The sequence below is a fragment of the Peromyscus leucopus genome, chromosome 3, assembly GCF_004664715.2.
Source record: "Peromyscus leucopus breed LL Stock chromosome 3, UCI_PerLeu_2.1, whole genome shotgun sequence".
Taxonomy (NCBI): domain Eukaryota; kingdom Metazoa; phylum Chordata; class Mammalia; order Rodentia; family Cricetidae; genus Peromyscus; species Peromyscus leucopus.
In genome coordinates this window covers 157,047,386-157,067,431 of record NC_051065.1, presented here as the reverse complement: position 1 = coordinate 157,067,431, position 20,046 = coordinate 157,047,386, and the positions used below count along the sequence as shown (strand labels likewise).

Here is a 20,046-nt window from a genome sequence, read left to right as displayed (position 1 = left end):
TTCTTCTTCTTCTTCTTTTTTTTTTTTTTTTTTTGGTTTTTCGAGACAGGGTTTCTCTGTGTAGCTTTGAGCCTTTTCCTGGAACTCACTTGGTAGCCCAGGCTGGCCTCGAACTCACAGAGATCCGCCTGCCTCTGCCTCCCGAGTGCTGGGATTAAAGGCTTGCGCCACCACTGCCCGGCCCATCTCTTGTCTTCTAATTCCCTCCAAGTTCCCAGGCCAATCATGGACCCAGCACACAGTAGGTGCTTACCTACTATTTGCTGATGGCTCAAGGTGAACTAGCTGGCTGGGAAAGATGTAGGACATGAGGTCAGTACAAGATGCTTGCACATGAGCAGTAGGGGTGGGCTTGGGACAGGTGCACAAGTGGCTGCTGGGAACACAGCTCTGCAAGTGCCCACCCTCCCTCCTGCACCCCCTTCCCCAGACACACACCCACTCATCTCACTGAAAATTACTGTGTAGCTACTTGGGTGGTGGGTCTTCTGGAACAGTAATGGCTGCTGGAGATAACTGTAGGCCTGGCGAGATTTTGAAGAGGAACAAATAGCAACGGTCATGTCTGTGTTTCTTCTACCTCAGAAGTGGCTTTGCCTGGGTCTCAGACCAGTCTTGCAAAAGGGGGCATCTGAATTTCCATCCTTATCCTCCTCGATCTTGCCCAAGAGAGCATCTGTGGCAAGGAGGCGGATTCAAAATGCCAGTTTGGGGGCTGGAGGGATGAGCTCAGCAGTTACAAGCGCTTGCTGTTCAACCATGAGGCCAGAGCTTGGATCCCAGAGTCCATCCTGGACAGCTCACAAATGCCTGTAACACCAGCTCCAAGGGAGCCGACCCCCTCTCTGGCTGCTGCAGGCACCTGCATACATATGTATATCTACACCCACACAGACACATATACATGCCACCCACACATGCACAGAAATAAAACACAATAAAACTTAATTACAAAAACAGACGTCAGCCTGTACCAGGCTCAGGGCTGGCTGGGGCGAGCCCTCCATCATCATCTGGCTTACTTTCCGCTCTTGAAGCCCTGTCTCAGGCCTGGGGACAGATGTCTATATGTGGGGAAATAGACATTGACGGGCAGTGGCCCCAAGACCTAGGGATTCCGGGAAGGAAAGAACATTTCTAACACACCCACAGGTTTCCTCATCTGTGGAATGGAGGGATTGGAGCAGAGGAAAAAAACATCAACCCTGTTTCCATATCAGTAGGATGTGGTGAGGGATGGTGGAGCTGGGGGGGGGGGACGGCTGGGTGGCCGGTTCCTCAGCGGGTGATCTAGTGCCTAGGACAGGCATGCGGCTCAGAATATCTCCTGGCTCCCTCAGGCTGGCTAACCTGAGACTCAGCGTCAAGTGCCTTGGAGGGCGCCCCACGCAGGTCACGGCGAAACACTGGCATCTCTCAGATAACTTCCTATAAATTTTTTTTTTTGATAAAATAAATTCTAAGAGCTTCCCTTTGGCTCACCAAATGTAGCTACATTGTGCTTTAAAAACTAATTTTCTAACTAACTTTCTGGTGGTTTCGGAGTTTTATGCGTTTTCCACAACAGCGTTCCTCTGCTAATGAAAGAAAATGACGACACAGAGGCCTTAAATAAAAATACCTAATTACTTATTTGCCCAAGAGAGCTGAGCAGTCATGCCTGCCAAGCACCCGGCATTTTATTACCCTCCGTGAAATATTTTAATTTTCCTCTAAAAGGATTTCAAACAATCCAGTGTTGCAAATGGCAGAGCTGCCTCCTCCGTAATTCAATTTGTTTCTCTGAACTTGCGCTCTGAACTCGCCTACGTGCGTTACTAAGAAGCGGTTGGTTGCTCTTCCCCCTCCCTCTCGACTTTTTGCATCCTGACAAACTCGGAGGTTTTGCCCCTGTGCTCCAGCTCCAGCTGCAGAAGGTCTTCTCCGTGGGGCTCCTGGTCGGTGGCTAGGGCTGGGCCTGCTCAGAGGGAGGGGCCCCAGCTCCCCTCCCCCACCTCCAGGAGAAGGGAAGAAGAAAGCAGCTCTTGCTACACAGTTGCCGAAGCCAGGCCTGGGGCTCCCGCAAGTGTCCTGAACCCCTTAGAGCTCCCACCCTTACTTGGTAATTACCACCCTGAGCAGCACGGCACCCGGTGACGCCACGGGCCTATCGTAGCGGGGCCAATTGATGCCTCTGTCTTTTGGTGCTGAGGGATGATTGCAGTGAAATCAGTACGTGACTTGAAGAGCTATAAACAATAAATTCAATTAGAAAAAAAAAATGGGATTAAGGGCTCAGTGTGTAAAGGCGCCTGCTGCTAAGCCAAAGACCTGAGTTCAAGTCCTGGAAACCACGGGTTGAAGGCGAGAGCTGACTCCACAAAGCTGCCCTCTGACCTCCACAAGTGTGCCACGGCATATGCGGACCTATACTCACACACATCCCACACACCCACACACCTACACACCCACAAATATAAAAAAACCAAATTCCCAGCATACATCACCTCACACCCATTATGATGTTGCTATTAAATAACAAAAGATTCATGAAATAACAAATGTTTGCAAGAACGCCGAGTACCCGGAACACTTGGACGCTGTGAGTAGGAATGTAAGACGATGCAGATACTGCAAAACACAGGAGGCCCCTGAAACACTTAATGGAGAGAAGCTGTGTCACACAATAAAGGGTACTTCCGGGTATCTTCTCAAAACAATGACCAACAGGGACTCAAAGAGACGTTAGTGCATTCACATTCACGGCAATTAAGCTGTGGAGGCACCTGATGGGTGAATGGAGACACAAACTGTGGTCTACACACACGATGGAATATTACTGAGTCTTAAAGAGGAAAGACATTCTGACATCTGCTGTTACACGGGAGAAGCTGAGGACATTATGCTAGGAGAAATAAGCCGAGAGGTATCAACTCATAGAGATGGAGAGCTGAGCGGCCGCTGCCAGGAACTCAGGGAGGGGCGTGGGAGGTTGGTGCTAATGTAGCCGGAGGTTCAGTTCTGCAAGATGACAAGTGTATGGATGGGCTGCAGCCATGGAATGCACATAATCCTACTAACCCATTGTTTAAAGACGGTTGAAAGGGTCAAGATGGCTAAAATGGTCAGACCTCATGGTGCATGTGTTTTATTACAATAAAGGAAAACATCCAAACAAACTCCATGGTAACCGCTGCTTTGAGTATTAAATACCTTCTAAGGGTCAAAATGTCTTAGAGACTGACACCATTAGGAGGTGGCAGAGTCTTTAAGAGGAAGGCAGAGTGGGGGGGTCTTAGAGTCCCTCTGGGACTCCAGTCTCGTCCTCTTTGGCTTCCTGGCACCATGATGACTGGCTTTCTCTGCCACACGCATCCACCATGATATCTGGTCTCACCATAGCCCCAAAGCCTTTGCCCCACTGATCACAGACTGAAACCAACCAAAATGACCTATCCCTTGTTCAAAGGGACATCTCTTACAGACACAGGGCTACTGATAAAGTGTGATTTGGTGATTGTCCACAGGACTGGCTTTCTGAGACTAAACACCATCCTCAAGGACAGACAGTGGCAATGAAAGCCCCCCACATGCCTGGATTAGTCACCAGACATGACCATTTCTCTCCGAGTTGACTCTGCTTCCTGCTGAAGCCCTTGCTCACATGCCCCTCAGGCTGCATCCTCATGGCTCCCTGGAGGTGGGACTGCTGTTCCCATTTTACAGCTGTGTGCTCTGAGGCCCCAGGAGGAGAGGTGTCATTACTCAGATGCAGTTGAGCCGGACCGGTCCTTGGATCTGGACTCACGGCAACTGCTGGTGCCTCCTGTCTCCCTCAGGAACACTGTAGAGCCTTCAGAGTTCACAGAGTGACACAGTAGGAGGTCTGCATAACAGGGTCATCTCTGCCTCCAGCACTGGGGACAGCCAACAACGGACAATCCAGTTGATGGATAAATCTTCTGTCTGCGTAGCCTGCTGCCAATAGGACCCCAGATGGAGTGAATGTTGGCAGAATTTGTCCCCCACAATTGTCACCTGAGGGTCTGCCTCCCCAGAGCTTCTCAAGAACTAGGTTTCTTGAAGAGAGCAAGGTGACCAAGTCATCAGTGAGCCACACTAGCGAGCCATGAGAGCTTTCTGAGAGGCTGGGGAGCAGGAGGATGGATGGGTGTCCAGGACACAGGAGTCCCTGTGACGTGGGAAGCAAAATCCTTGGGGGACCTTCCCAAGCTCTCTATGCTGTATATTGACTGCTCATATGGACTGAGATCTGCTGTGTGTATAGTATGAAGTGTTTTGATGGCATATGCTATGTGTGCATGGTGTATGCAGTGGCTGGGAGGGGTGTGCTATATATTACAAGTGGGTAGCATGCATGTATTGTGGTATATAGTATGTATATGTTATGGAGTGTGTGTGCGTTGTATGTTGTATGTGGTGGGTGATGGTATGTAAGCTGGTGTGCATATACAGCACATTGTACCATGTGCTCTGTGTGCTGTGATGTGTAGTGTGAATGGTATGAGGGTACAGTGTGGTGATATTTTATCTGAGTACCCCAATAAAGCTTATCTGAGGATCAGAGGACAAAGTCAGCCACTACAGTAAACACAGAGGTCAGGCAATGGTAGCACACACCTTTAATCCTAGCATTCTGGAAGGCAGAGATTCATCCAGATCTCTGTGAGTTCAAGGCCACACTGGGAACAGAGCCAGGCTTGGTGGTACATGCCTTAAATTCCAACACTAGTTAACCATAGAGGTCTGGAAGTCTGTACAGACAGACAGGAAGTGATGGAGCTGGGCAGAAAGAGGAAGTGATGTAGCTGGGCAGAGAGAAGTAAGAGGGCAGGGACAGAAAGGTATATAGGCGTGAGTATACAGGAAGTATCTCTCTCTGGAGGCTGAGGAGTTGGTAAGGTGAGGTTGGCTGTCGCTTGTCCTAATCATCTGATCTCTCAGTTTTTACCCCAATATCTGGCTCCGGGCTTTTTTTTTTTTTTAATTAATAAGACCATTTAGCAATTCACCTTACAGTATAGGGTATATGGAGTATATCCTATGTATGCTGTTCTTTGTGATGTGTTATGAGGGGTTGTGTGAAAAGTATGTTATGTGTTGTATGGTATTTGCTATGTGTGCTGTGCTATAAGGTATATATGTGATATGTATTACATGCTGTGATATCCTATGTTACATGTAATGTGTAGCAACATGTAGTGCGTGTTGGCATGAGAGTGTGTGCTGGTGTGAGAATTCATACTGATGTAAGGTATGTGCTAGTGTGAGGTGTGTCCTGGTGTGAGAGTGTGTGCTGGTGTGAGGGTGTATCCTGGTGTGAGGGTGTGTCCTGGTGTGAGGGTATGTGCTGGTGTGAGAGTCTGTGTTGGTGTGAGGGTGTGTCCTGGTGTGAGGGTGTGTTCTGGTGTGAGGGTGTGTTCTGGTGTGAGGGTGTGTGCTGGTGTGAGAGTCTGTGTTGGTGTGAGGTGTGTCCTGGTGTGAGAGTGTGTTCTGGTGTGAGGGTGTGTTCTGGTGTGAGAGTGTGTCCTGGTGTGAGGGTGTGTCCTGGTGTGAGAGTGTGTCCTGGTGTAAGGGTGTGTGCTGGTGTGAGAGTCTGTGTTGGTGTGAGGTGTGTCCTGGTGTGAGGGTGTGTCCTGGTGTGAGGGTGTGTGCTGGTGTGAGAGTCTGTGTTGGTGTGAGGTGTGTCCTGGTGTGAGGGTGTGTCCTGGTGTGAGGGTGTGTCCTGGTGTGAGGGTGTGTGCTGGTGTGAGGGTGTGTTCTGGTGTGAGGGTGTGTGCTGGTGTGAGGTGTGCAGGTGGAGTGTAGGGCACAGGGTGGGATGTTGCTATTAATAGCTCAATCAGAACTAGAATCCCTATCTGGGGTCCCTTACTCTAGACATCTTCACCAGAGATCCTGATTGTAAAAGGTGAACATCAGGATTGTCACTGAGTTACATGGTGGTCCCTGTCATCTTACCAACCAAGCCGCCCTCTCCTTCGTGCCTGCAAAGCCCCTTCTGGGTTTCTCCACATTCCTTGGCTTTCCGATCTTGACCAGAGTCTAGCTACAGCTGCTGTCTGACGAGGAGCCGCTGAGACTCACTGCAGCTAGACTGGACCCTGGGTTTGAAGTCAGGACCTGACTCTAAGGCATCTCTACTTCCCACAACCATTTGAGTCTCCCTTGGCCTCCCGTCATCAGCCCGCTTCTGTGAGTCACAGGGATACAGTCAGTAGATCCTTTTTACCATTTGGGAATTCCTCAGGCTCCCTGGTCAGGGACCACTGTAGCCACCTTGGGCACAGGCTCTCTGGAACCCCGGGGCTTCTAACAAGGCACAACTGGGCTCATCTGTTCAGAAACGACCTTGTCAGGGCCTTGTTCCTTCTGATCCAGGTCTGGCTTCAGGGAGTTCCATTCTCTCTCCATAGTTCATGTTTTCAGAAACGTCCTCTGTAGGCTCTCCCATGGCTTCAGCTCACACACAGCCATCCTCCATTTAACAGTCAAATGTTAAGTACCAGGCCTGCCTGCTTTTAAGAGCCCACGTCTGCGCAGGAGCACCCACTAGGCCAGAATGAACGTGGGCGGAAGAGCATGTCTTCCCAAGAAGGCAGAGAGTCCGTTTGACTCTGAGGCAAGCCATTTCCATTGGAACACTTTTCTCTGAGAAGGGCAGGGTGACAAGAAGCCAGAAGACTTGAGATTTAAAGAGCTGGAGACTACAAAGACAAAGGCGTGTATACAAAGAGCTGGCGGGAGGATGTCTGAGGCAGGAAAGCAATTTGTGAAAAAAAAAAGATGACTCACACAGCTTTGGAGGTCAAGTCTAGTAGGAGTGGAAAGAAAAAAATGTCTCTGTTCTCCGAAGGGATGGTGCTTAGGTTTGAGGCCGGACCGCAGGGCTTTCCCCAGTCTCCCTGTCTGCCACCTCGGCCCTTGTAGGGTGCTCCATCCATGCTTTGGTGGGTCTCCTGAGGACTGGGGGCTGGGGGCCATCAGAGGCTCATCTGTGGCCTAAACACTCTCGGTCCCAAGCTTCATCTCTCATGTTTCCAGAATGAGTCGAGTATCTCTAGGTTTGTGGGTCTCCGTGCGGCTACACCTGCCTGGAACGCCACTGTCCCTCTGCCCCCTGAGGGCTCATCTGGAATTCTCTGAGGCCCTCTGCTATGTTGTGGCCAGGAGCCACCCTAAACTTCTGACCCTTGTCTTACTACCTTCTGGAGTTCTGGGACTATATGTGGGAGCCATCCCATGTGCTTTATGCAGGGCTGAGGATTGAATACAGAGCTTTGTGAGTGCTAGGGGAGCATTCTACCAAATGAGCTACACCCCAGCTCTGTTTGTTTGGTTTCTAAAGAATAAAAGGTACAAGCAAGTCAAGAGGTATCTGAATCACTGAATGCAGCCTTTGTAGCCAAGGGTGGTTTGGGAAGAGTCCAGCTCAGCAATATGGAGGCAGGAATTGAGCGCTGGTGCTGCCATGGTCTGGGTCCGGAGTCAATGTCTACCTCTTGTTGCCATAGAAAGAGGTATGGGGATGTTCCTAAGACTCCTACCAACTCATTCTCATTCACTTACAGTCATCTATCTACCTACAGTTATCTATACACTCACCCATGTTCATCCATCCATCCATTCATTTACATTCACACATCCTCATCCATATATCCATCCATGCATCCATATACTCACCCACCGGCATCCATATAGCAATCCATGCTTATCCATCCATTTACCCACATACATACATCTACCTACCTAACCACTCACACCCATTCAACCACCTATGTACTTAGAATGACCCATATCCATCCATCCATCCATCCATCCATCCATCCATCCATCCATCCATCCATCCATCCATCCATCCCACCTGTCTATCTGTCTATCTATCTATCTATCTATCTATCTATCTATCTATCTATCTATCTATCTATCTATCTATCTATCTCTATCTACATCCATCTATCCAACAGTTCATCCATCCACCCACCATATCCATCCATTCACCCCCCACTCATCCATCCAAATCCATGCATCCCTCATCTGTCCACTCACAACCTTCCATCCACATACCCAGAGCATCACTCTCTCTCCCTCTTTCCCTTCCTTCCTCTCCTTCATCCCATGGACAATATATCTATTAACCTATAAAATCACCTATCCCACCTCCATCCAGCATCTCTCAGAAGTCTATTCCAGTGGACCAGAGGTGACTTAATTGCTGTGCACTGTCAAAGAACATGCAGGCTTCAGGAGACACTAAGAACACGAGAACAGTTTCTCACATGGAGGTTGAACAGCATGTAGGAGTCATGCCCTGTCCAGAGCCCTGGGTCCCTGGCCAAGCTCTTGTCCCAGCCCCAGTGGAAAGACACTGTATCTTTGCTGCCATTTCCTCTTGCATGTTTCAGGCTGTCCTTCAGTTTGGAGCTCCAAACTTGGCTTGCAGGGTAGATGGAAATGCTGGCTAGTTTTACTTGACATGCACAGATAGTCATTTGGGAAGAGAAACTTGTCTTTGTTTTTTAAGAGACAGGGTTTCTCTGTATAGCCCTGGCTGTCCTGGAACTCTCTCTGTAGACCAGGCTAGCCTTGGACTCAGAGAGATCCACCTGCCTCTGCCTCATGAGGACTGGATTTAAAGGCATGTGCCACCACACCTGGCTTGGGAAGAGGGACTCTCAATTGAAAAAATGCTTCCATAAGGTTGGCCTGTAGGCATATACGTAGTGCATTTTCTAAATGATTGATGCGAGAAGGCCCAGTGCATGGTGGGTGGGGCCACCATTGGGACTGGTGGTTCTCGGTGCTAAAAGAAAGCAAGATGAGCAGTCATGAGTGAGTAATCCAGTAAGCAGCACCCTCCACGGCCTCTGCATCAGCTCCTGCCTCTAGGTTCCTGGCCTGAGTTCCCTCAGTGATGGACTGTTACCTGGAAGTGTAAGACAAAATAAATCCTTTCCTTTCCAGGTTGCCTCTGGTCATGGTGTATCATCATAGCAACAGAAACCAACAAAGACAATGGACTTCTGGCCCAGTTCCTTCTCAGACTTTACCTGGACCAGGAAAGGAACTCCCAAGATCCCCTTAGCCCTATGTGGCTGGCTGGGCCTGGGTGTGAAGCTGACCCTCTGGACTCCAGGCCTTTCCCAAGCCCAGTACAGGGGGATGTGGTGGTGGTTGGTTCTGAAAATCAGAACCTGATCTGGGCCTTCTGATGGAGTAGGTATCTTTAGGGCTCTGGTTGCCTGGCTTTGCCCCTGGCTGCCTGTCAGGCTTTGGAAAAGACCCCCTTCCTACCCAGAACAGTGCCCCATTCTCTGATGATTTTCCAGCTTCTGTTTGGCTACTGATAGAGTCCTCTCAGCGGGGCGGTTCACTGATGAGTGAAAACAGCAGTTCTATCCCATGCCAACCACACACCAGGCCTTGAGCTGGCACCTGCCTCTCACAATCTCACTTCATCCGACCACAATCCAATCTTTTCCCCTGAGAAACAGAATACAGAGGTGGAGTAACTTCTTTCATTCACACAGCTAGGGAATGGTTCGAAGCCAGGCCAGCACAGGCATCTAACAACTTCCCTCCGTATACCACCAGATCCTAGGCTAAGGGATGTTATTCACAGCAAAGAGACCTGCATGCCAGAACATTTTCAGAAAGACCCAGAAAGACAGGCCCAGGAGCCCTAGGGTGACAAGTTTTGAGACACAGCAAGGGAATCTGTTGCCCGAGAAGTGAGTGACCTCCTGACTCAGGTTACAAATCAGTACCCCAGGTCCTGGGTCCTGGCAAGGATGAAGGTATTCTAAAGGGACACATGTGTGCCTCCCTTTGGCTTATCAGACTCCTGAAGCAACAGGTGCCGAGAACCTGGCAGTTTCCCCAGGAATCTTAGACCGTGAGGAGGAAAAAGGCTGAAGACTGGTGCTAGCCAGAGGGGAGCTAGTCTCCTGAAGGAGATCTCACATGGTTCTGACTTGTCAGACCATCTTGCAGGCCAGCCTGGAGCCCAGACAATGATGGGTCAGTGATGGGTGGGACCGCACCCTGACCAGGGCGGTTTAGTTATGAATACCCCTTGCCTTCTGTTTAAACAAACCTCATGTCAGGACTTGGGGTAAGAGCAGGTCTCTAGACCTTTTCGTTCCTCTTACTGATGGGGCTACATTGGGTAAACCTTCCTTTTCCTGCTTTTCTCTATTAATTTTGTCTTTCATTGGACTACCGAGGATGACTGGCCAAGCCTGGCATGTAAGGAGGCTGTCAGTGCCCAGGCTCTGACCCTGCCTAACTCTAGTTAACATGGCTCCTCCCCAGCCTCCCCAGCTGCACCTTCACCTTGGGCAGACAGTTGACCTCTGACCTTGATGCCGCCTAGACACAGCTTCAGCCCATCTGAAGACACCACCCGAGTTTCCTGCCAGCCTCCAAAGTGCAGCTCCATGGAGACTTCCCACGGTGCAGCCCTCTAGACAGACCCCAAGAACTCCCTCTGACTGTAAAGGACTCATAGGCATCTCAATCCAAGCCCTCCCCGTGGGGCTGTGCCTGAATGGCCACCCCCGCCACCCTGCTCTGGAACTGCCTGCTCCTCTCTGCCAAATCTGCAGGACAAAATCATTAACAGTGTCTCGGTTATTTTCGGGAAGCTTGGGAAGGATAAAGCTCTGCTGATCTCCCTTGCTTCCGAATTGGGGTAAAGAAGACAGGACTGTTGTCATTTCTGGCATCCTCCCCCCAGCCCCCAGGGCTCTATCACACATGTTCTCCGACCTACTTTCCCCCTTCAGTCACTTTGCTTCCCTTAGCCTGCCGCTCAGCTGGTGGAGGGTACAGAAGCTGCCTCCTCCCCGCCTCCCCAGCCCTGGCCCCACAGCGGTGACTCACAGGCTCCTTACAGAGCCACGCTGGTGCATCGTTCGAGGGTTACGGCAGACAGGAGGGAAGGCCAGGACTCCTGCACATGTGGAGGGTTGCTCAGCTGCATAGAACAGCTGGGCAGCAGGGAACATCTGGACGGGAGAGGTCTGGTTCGTTTATCAAGAGGCCACCAGTGCTTCTCAACCAAGCAGGGGGCATAGGCCAGTTAGCTGAGGAAGGGAGCTACATCTCATTCAGGGGGACGTTTCTGTACTACCAGCATGCTCCGAGAGACACATCTTGTGACATTGTTCACCCTGATTCCCCTGTCTGAAACCAGGCTCTTCCCAGCACTTCCCCGTGAGAGGGGGCATCGGCCATCCTGCTTGAGCAAATCTCCTGATGTGTATATATTGACCGATACAGCATGACAAAGTGGCACAGTGGCCGTTCCTAGCTCAGGTCTCCAGAGTGCCAGCACAGCCTCTGTTCTCTTAGAACTCGCTTGTCTCCCTGTGGACACGCCCAGACTAGCCTGGCAGAGGAGGCCACAGCCTGCGGAGCAGACCGGCACCAGCCTGGACCTAGTGCTGCCCCTCCCCCATCAGCACAGCAGTCCACCTGAGCCGAGAGGCATGAGGGAGGCCAGGAGAGGTGGGATGAGGCTCAGCTTGAATGTATCCACCCACAGGGCACTGGTCATGGACTCCCACTGAAGTCCGCAGATGCTCAAGACCCTCTGATAAAATGGCGCCGTAGAATCCATGCACAGCCCACTTCAATTCATCTCTTGATGGCTTAGACCCAACGCAATGTAAATGCTAAAATTTTTCTGCATTGTTCAGGAGTAAGGCAAGGCACACAGCCAGCAAATCATCAATGTCCATGCAACTCAGTCCTGGACTGTTTGGTTATGCATACCCTCTACACAACAAACCCCCTGTCAGGACCCTGAGGATGGACTTGGGGTGAAGTTTCTAGACCTCTTTGTTCTTCCTAATGTGACCGCACAGAATGAAGCTCCCCGTTTGCTGCTTTTCTCTGTTTGTCTTCAGCTGGACTACTGGGGACAAGACGCAAACGTGGCTTCTAAGGGAGGCTGTCAAGGCCCAGGCTCTCATGTACGTGTTTGTGTGTCTGTGCGTTGGTTTCTGTGTGTGGACGTGAGCGCATGAGTGCAGATGTGCACACACATATGGGTGCAGATGTGCACACACATATGGGTGACAGCTGGGGGACGTCAGGCATTTTCCTCCGGAGCCTTCCCTTCTGCTTGTTCATAGGCTAGGCTAGCCAGCCACTGAGCCCCAGAGGTCCACTTACATCCAGTTCTCCAGTGCTGGGATTGGGAGCGTGCTCACGTACACCCAGCCCAGGTATGCTAGGACCCACATGAGGAGGTCAGAGGACAACTCTGTTCATGGGGACTCGATTCTCTCCTTTTACCATGAGTCCTGGAGATTGAACACTGCTGGTTGGACCCAGCAGCAAGCCCCCCTTCAGCTCAATGAGCCACCTAACTGGTCCCTATGCCTGGCTTTTTAAAAGTGAGTCTGAGTATTGAACTCAGGTCCTTGTGTTTGCAAGGCAGTCGCTCGACCTGTGCTGGTTCCCCAGTCCTCTTCTGCATATTTCCGAGCCAGTGTTGATTGAATCAGTGGGGGCCTGGAGTGTGTCCACACAGAATGCCTACTGTATACAGCTGCTCTGAGCTCTGACTTGGAGCAGTTGGATGTGTGGCAAAAGCTAACCAATTATGGCTCGATGTGGTGGCACATGCCTTTAATCCTAGCACTCAGGAAGCAGAAGCAGGTGAATCTCCAAGTCCCAGGCTAGAGCTACAGAGTGAAACCTTGTCTTGAAAAAAAAGTGTTTATTTAAAATGTGTGTGTGTGTGTGTGTGTGTGTGTGTGTGTGTGTTGGGGGGGTCAATGGCAGGAATTAAAAATAAATATCTGAATCACAGCAATCACCAGTCATAACTAGCAGTGATAGTTTCTTTTGGTTACACAAACATTGCAGCCGTGTTAGTAGAAAGTTAAGAGCCGAGCTGCCCATTTTGTGAGCCTCAGACTCAGCAGCTGAATCAGCTGCTCCACTATGGAGGATGCTCCCACGCTCGCTTACCAGGATCTTGGTGGTGTAGGCGCTATTGATGGCGATGGCGTTGACCAGCAGCTCCATGGTTTTGGCATTGATGGAGCTGGGATCAGGGATCTCCTTGTAGTGGACATCGCCGACGTAGGCCTGTACCACGGTCATGCGGTTGGTGGTCAGCGTGCCCGTCTTGTCTGAGCAGATGGCTGTGGCGTTGCCCATGGTCTCACAGGCATCCAGGTGGCGGACCAAGTTGTTGTCCTTCATCATTTTCTAGAGAGTGGGTAAGAAAGGGAAACTGAGGAAGAGAGGATGCTGGGAATTTCCTGGGCCCCAGCCTCCCCTTAACCTTCTGCATGTGTAAGTAACCTCCAGGCTTCTTTAGCGCCACATGTGGGTCTCCTTTTTATTAATCATTTGGACTATTTAATATTTGATAATTGAATTTATTAATTTTTATCACAGAAGTCACTGACATCTGCTTTGGGAACAAGCACAGGCTGACCTGGAACTAGTAATCCAGCCAAGGATAACCTTGAACTCATGATCTTCCCATCTCTGTCTCCCAAGGCTGGGATTACAGGTGTGCTCAACCACACCCTGCTTCATCTATATTCTTTTTTTGTGTGTGTGGTTTTTTTTTTTTCCTTTTTTTTTTTTGAGACAGGGTTTCTCTGTGTAGCTCTGGCTGTCCTGGAACTCACTCTGTAGACCAGGCTGCCCTTGATCCACCTGCCTCTGCTTCCAGAGTGCTGGGATTAAAGGTGTGCGCTACCACCCCCTGGCCATCCATAGTCTTAAAAATTTTTTTCCTTTTAGATTTATTTAGTTTATGTGTATGAGTGTTTGCCTGCACAAATGTATGTGCATCGTGTATGTGCCCGATGCCCACAGAGGTCAGAAGAGGGCATCAGAACCCCTGGGACTGGAATTACAGATGGTTGTAACTACCATGTGAGTGCTGGGAACTGAACCCGGGTCCTCTGGAAGAGCAACAAGTACTCTTAACCTCCGAGCCACGTCTCCAGCCTCCTCACCTACATTCTTTACAGAAAAAAAAGAGTAGGAAAAATTTTAAAAATGAAGGCTGGGTCATCACTGATTATTCCTATTAATGTAAGTAACTGCTCCTCATTTGGTTCTGAATTTCTCAAATGCTTTCCTGGTGCCTGGTGAGAGACCCATCAATTTCACCCTAAGTGGATACATTTAGGATGCATTTGTGCTTACAGAAACAGTAAAGTATCTGTAAAAATAGGAAAACAATAATGTCACTATCAAGCCTGGTGGTGGTGGCACATCCCTTTAATCCCAGCACTCAGGAGGGAGAGGCAGGCGGATCTCTGTGAGTTCGAGGCCAGCCTGATCTACAGAGTGAGATCCAGGACAGGCACCAAAGTTACACAGAGAAACCCTGTCTCCAAAACCAAAAACAACAATAATGTCACTATCACAAGGTGATAGAATTGTAGAACAGTGTTGGCTCCCTCGAGTATATAAATCACCTTTTCTTTCTTTCTTTCTTTCTTTCTTTCTTTCTTTCTTTCTTTCTTTCTTTCTTTCTTTCTTTCTTTCTTTCTTTCTTTTTTTGGTTACCTTTTCTATAATGGACATTTATCATAGCATGCATAATAAAAACTACATGTGTGTGCGCGCACACATATGTGTATGTGTGAGACGGTCAAAGGAGCATGTTTAGTGTTCTCCACGGTGGCTTTCTGCCTTATCCACTTGAGACAGTCTCTCACTGAACCTGGGGCTCTTTGCATGTTGGCGAGTCTGACTGGCCAGTCAGCCCCAGCCACCACCCTGTCTCTGCCAGCCCAAAGCCCTGCGGACACAGGCACACACAGCCGCACCCAGCTTTTTACACAGATACTGAGAGTCTGAACTCAGGTCTGCAGGCTCACACAGTAAACACTTACACACTGCACCATCTCCCTAGCCCCCAATAAACACACACACACACACACACACACACACACACACACACACACACAATGTATACAGAAGAAAATGCATGTAGGTTACTACCTATAACACGGTTCATTTATCAACATCCTTTCTCTTTAAATTTATAGCACTACCCAAGTGGACCTAGTAATATTTGTTTCCCTCTGTGGACCTTTCTTTCTGATCCAGTTCTATATCCCTAACTTCTCCCTAGATTCTCCCACAAGTAATGGAAATGACATAATTCTCAGGCAGGCCCCGCTGACCTGCTGACCTCATGTGGCAAGGAGAGTTTGTGACGTTACCAGCGGCAAAATCAAGTGGAGTCTGTGCCTAGGGATTTGATTTCATTCATTCCTGTTCCCCACAGTAACTCTTCATGATGAGGTTAAAAGGAGTGAAATTGGATGATTTAAATAGGGATTTCTTTTACTGAAAATGAATATTGGTAGGATAAAATGCTACTGTTTCCCATTCTTATAACTTGTGATAATAGCACCAGTAAGTGTACAGTGAGTGTCTGATCGATGGCAATCTGAGTTTGCAACAGGCTTTACAGTCTATTTTCTGGTGCTGTCCTGTAAGGTTCCTGGGAGACCTGGGAGGAGGCTGGAAATCCACTTCTCAGCTGACAAATTCCAGGCAAAGTGAGCTGATCAAGATCATACATGCGATGAAATGAAGTCTGGAGTTTGAACCCAGCTCCTCCTGACCCCCCAGCTCCTCCTGACCTCCCAGCTCCTCTTGACCTTCCAGCTTCTCCTGACCCCCCAGCTCTTCCTGACCTCCCAGCTCCTCCTGACCTGGCAGTCTACTTCATTCCATCACATTCCAGTGCACCTGTCCTCACTGAAGGAGCCTTGGCTCTTTGCTTTAAGAATCTCTTGTTGGAAGCCAGATACAGTGGCACATTCCAGCACTTGGGAGACAGAGGCAGGGGCGATGCTGTAAGTGCAAGGCCACCCTGGGCTGCACAGTGAAACCCCACGACAAACAAAACAAAACCCAAAACAAAATGCACAGAAATCTCTCATCAGGTTGTTCAACATGGTAGCTGCTGAGGGGTGAGGACACTTGAAATGTGGCCCGAAGCATGCAAAATATGCTGGATTTAAAGACATTATGAAAACAGATGTACAAAGGAAGCATTTCTTTTGTGATGATTACATGTTGGACTGTTGATAATTTGGACATAAGTTTGAGTAAATTTCTTTCTTTCTTTCTTTTTTTTTGTTTTTTGTTTTTTTGAGACAGGGTTTCTCTGTGTAGTTTTGGTGCCTGTCCTCACTCCTTAGACCAGGCTGGACTCAAACTCAGAGATCCGCCTTGCTCTGCCTCCTGAGTGCTGGGATTAAAGGTGTGTGCCACTGCTGCCCGGCTTAAATTTGTATTATTAAGGTTAATGCTACTGGGCTTTTTTTTTTTTCTTTTTGAGACAGGGTCTCATGTATTTCAGGCTGATCTTGAACTTCTAAACCTCCTGCTTCGCTTCGCAATCGTTGGGATCACAGGTATGCATTACTGTGCCTGGTTTATGTGATGCTGGGGATCAAATCCAGAGCCACATGTGTGCTAGGCAAGTGCTCTATCACTGAGCTCCATCCCCAGTCACATTTTTTTTTTTTTGTTTTGTTTTGCTTTTTCGAGACAGGGTTTCTCTGTGTAGCTTTGCGCCTTTCCTGGAACTCACTCTGTAGCTCAGGCTGGCCTCGAACTCACGGAGATCCGCCTGGCTCTGCCTCCCGAGTGCTGGGATTAAAGGCCTGCGCCACCACTGCCCAGCCCCCCAGTCACATTTATACCCCTTTCATATGTATATTTGTCCATTCTGGTGCATGTGGAGGCTAGTGATTGACACTGGGGTATCCCGTCTGTCTTATTTTGTGAGACATGATTTCTCACTGAACCTGGAGCTGGCCATATCAGCTATGTTGGCTGGCCAGCACGCCCCTTCAAGATCTGTCTGTGTGGGTTCCCCCAGGGCTGGGGTCACAGGTTCATGCTAGCAGGCCTGACTGTTATGTGGGTGCAGGGATCTGACCTTGGGTTTTCACACTTGGCACCTTAAAAAGGCAGTTACTGGGACGTTTAAAATGATGTGCCTGGATTGCATGGTGCTCCTGTTAAGAGGTGCTAACCCAAGAGCTCGCTGTTGTGCTCTTGATGGTGGCCCCAAGGGCAAGCTCAAAGGGGGAGATGGTAGCCTCACTGTTCATCATGTGGTTTTGCCAGTCACAGGCCAGAGAGAAAAACTTCAGAAGATGCTCAGGCCTGAAACTGTCTGCTCATGATGCCCCCAAACCAGCTCTACCAAGCTCCACAGAGTCCCCGAGCTCAGTGGTGTGGCAGTGGGAACCTACTTATGGCCATGCAACAGTTTCCCTTGCCAGGCGCCGGGCCCTTGAGGAGCACTGTGCTGTCACCTGTTTGGGCTTTGGTTTGTGGGAGGGGGTTTCTCTGAGAACTGCAAGAGAGGGAGCTGATAAGGGCTGTATCCCTTACACGGAGCTGCCACTCGCTGGCACTTGCAGGGAGATCGCTCTCTATATGAAATTACATCGCAGAGCGCCGTCCAAATTCCGGCTTGGAAACTGACGCTCGCCTTGCCCTCGGGCTGAGTTGCCAATGTCTCAGAGCAAAAGCCTTCTCAGCAACACCTTGGTGTTGGGACCCTGGGAAAAAGGAGTCCAACAAGTCCCTGCCCAACAAGATGGGGGAAATCCCAAGGAAAAGGGAGGACATGCGCAGACAGGACAATCTGGTAGTGGCACTGGGGGCCTGGTTTGTGGACTCTCTGGTGGCCACTGCTTCAGCAGGTACATGGGCGCTTAGGGAGAGCCCCAGATTCCCACCTGGCCAGCAAACATCCAGGTGATGCCTTGCTTGGCTGCTTGTAAAGCCTCCTGTGTTTTCGGCCACCCCTGCCTGAGGGGCAGGGGCTTCCTGTGTGACTTTGCTCGACTTTTCCACGTCTTAGGGCATGACCTGTTTGGTTTGGTGGAAAGGGGCTGTGTTCTGGCTTGCCCAGTCATGGCTGCATTTGACGGTTTGCAGTGCTGTGGCCTTGGGCTTGCCAGTGAAGTCATTTGTCACCGAGCCACATCGCAGCCCCGTTTTATGTTGTAAGTCTGAGTTGGTTGTCCATACAGATCAGGACAGTTTGTATTAAGTATGGATTTTTGCCTTCTTTTTGAGGAAAATTCTGAAGGTCTGGCCAGCCTGGGCTGCATCCCCAAAAAGCCATGCTTGGCTGGGCTGAATAATGGGGGCCCCTGTGGCCAGGGCCTGCCTTACTCTTGGTTTGCATTATGCTTCTGAAGGTGTCTGAGTTTGGGGGACCTGCCCATACTCTCTCCAAGTCCTTGTTGCAGTCACACACTTCTTAGCTCCTCTTTGAGGTCTAGCTGCGCCCTCCCTGGCTCCCTGACAGAGCCCCAGCTGGGTCTGCCTCAGCCACCCAACACTGCTCCCCTTTCTTACCTTCACGGAATAGGCCAGCGAGATGGTGACAGCCAGAGGGAGGCCCTCGGGCACGGCGACCACCAGCACCGTCACCCCGATGATGAAGAACTTGACGAAGTACTGGACGTAGACAGGTGTGCACTCTGTCAGCCATGGCTTCTTGTTGACCACGAAGGTGTCCACGGTGAAGTAGAGCACCAGGATGATTACTGTGATGGCTGACATCACCAGGCCTGTGACATGAGGACACGTGCTCAGAGGGCTCCGGGGGAGGGGTGAGGTGGGCACTAAACCCCTTCTTGAGGCCTCTTGGGCAGACCTCAGCTCATCTCCTAGTCGTAATCCCTTGCTTTGTGGCCGAGCGCAAGTCCTTGAGCCTCAAGGAGCCTCAGTTGCCCCTTCTGTATGGGGCATGGGGGCTGATTTCCTGCCTGTAGTTTTGTAAAGCTCACGTGGAAATGCAGGTAAAATAAAGTGCCGAGCTTGGTGCCCACATGGCATTCAGCCTCACTATAAACATGTGTCAAGGGAACACATGAGTGTACCAACAAAAGCCACCTGGCTACAACTGTCACACAAGAATGAGGTAAGGTTGGACTCTTCCTCGTTCACTCCACAGATGCCTTCGAACATCTGTGATAAGCCAGGTGCACAGTGCTTCCTCATCTAGGACACAGAGACTGGGCAGTAACAAGTGCAGACAACCCTGCCCAGGCAGAGGCAGGCAAGGAACCAATAGAGAAATACATAGCAAGAGTGTCGGAATTATAGGTGTGTGTGCGTGTGCGCGTGCGTGTGCGTGTGTGTGTGTGTGTGTGTGTGTGTGTGTGTGTGTGTGCATGCGCGCACGCGCGCGCGCGCCAGTGCCACCATGCTTGGCTATAGTAAAGTCATTATAGACATGGGTTGATGCTGTGAAGAAAGATACCAGGAAGATGTGGCTGAAGAGGATGGTGTGCTACAGAGTGGCTGCTGTAGCCAGCATGACCAGGGATGGTGTTTTGGAGGACGTGGTATTCCAGGAGACATCAGGATATGGTGGTCTTGGGGAGAGTGTCCAGGTGGAGGGAATAGATGGCCATTGTTTAGATGAGCAAACAGAGGCTCAGATAGGGGAAGTGACTAGCTGATGGCCACAGACTAGGGTAATGCTGTAGCTGAAGAGATACACTTGATCCTTGGGGTCCCCCCCATCAGATCAGTGCTCTCTTTCACACACGTGCCGTGGGGACTGTGCCTACTTGCTCTTGTCTGATGGAGGAGGGCTGGTGGTAAGGGCCTGTGGGTGCAACTACCCCACACGGATGCCAATGACCCCCTGGCTGGTGTACGGGTTTCAAGCTCAGGCAACTCTGCATGGTGGGTATGCTCTATCATGTAGCTTGTGGTCTAGGGGTCCCATGGGTGAAGCAAAGCCTGGGAATTCTGCACAGATCTCAGGATTCTCTGGCTTTCCACCCTCTCCGATATGCCTTTCTTACTTAGCAGACTCAGCATGGAAAACCCATCCATAAATCCATGGCCACCAGGGGTTCAGCCCCAGAGGGAGGTGGTGGGAGGCTGGGAGCACAGGATGCTTGGCTGCGAACTTTATCCCTGGCAGGATGGCGTGAGTGGAGACTGAGGTCTTCAGAGGCCAGGAGGTTGTCATCATTTAGTTTCTTGGTCCCTTAGTGC

At 50.2% G+C, this 20,046-nt stretch overlaps 1 protein-coding gene across 9 annotated transcripts in view; it reads right to left on the bottom strand.

Moving 5' to 3' along the window:
• The window catches only part of Atp2b2 (ATPase plasma membrane Ca2+ transporting 2), a 326,081-nt gene that overhangs the window by 37,868 nt on the left and 268,167 nt on the right, over window positions 1–20,046 (bottom strand). For all 9 annotated transcript variants that reach the window (XM_037204261.1, XM_028863952.2, XM_028863954.2 and 6 more), the window contains 2 exons: window positions 18,388–18,602; window positions 12,985–13,227 (listed from right to left, as the gene is read on the bottom strand). In XM_037204261.1, coding sequence (XP_037060156.1) covers window positions 12,985–13,227; window positions 18,388–18,602 — 458 coding nt within the window. The remainder of the gene's footprint in view (window positions 1–12,984; window positions 13,228–18,387; window positions 18,603–20,046) is intronic.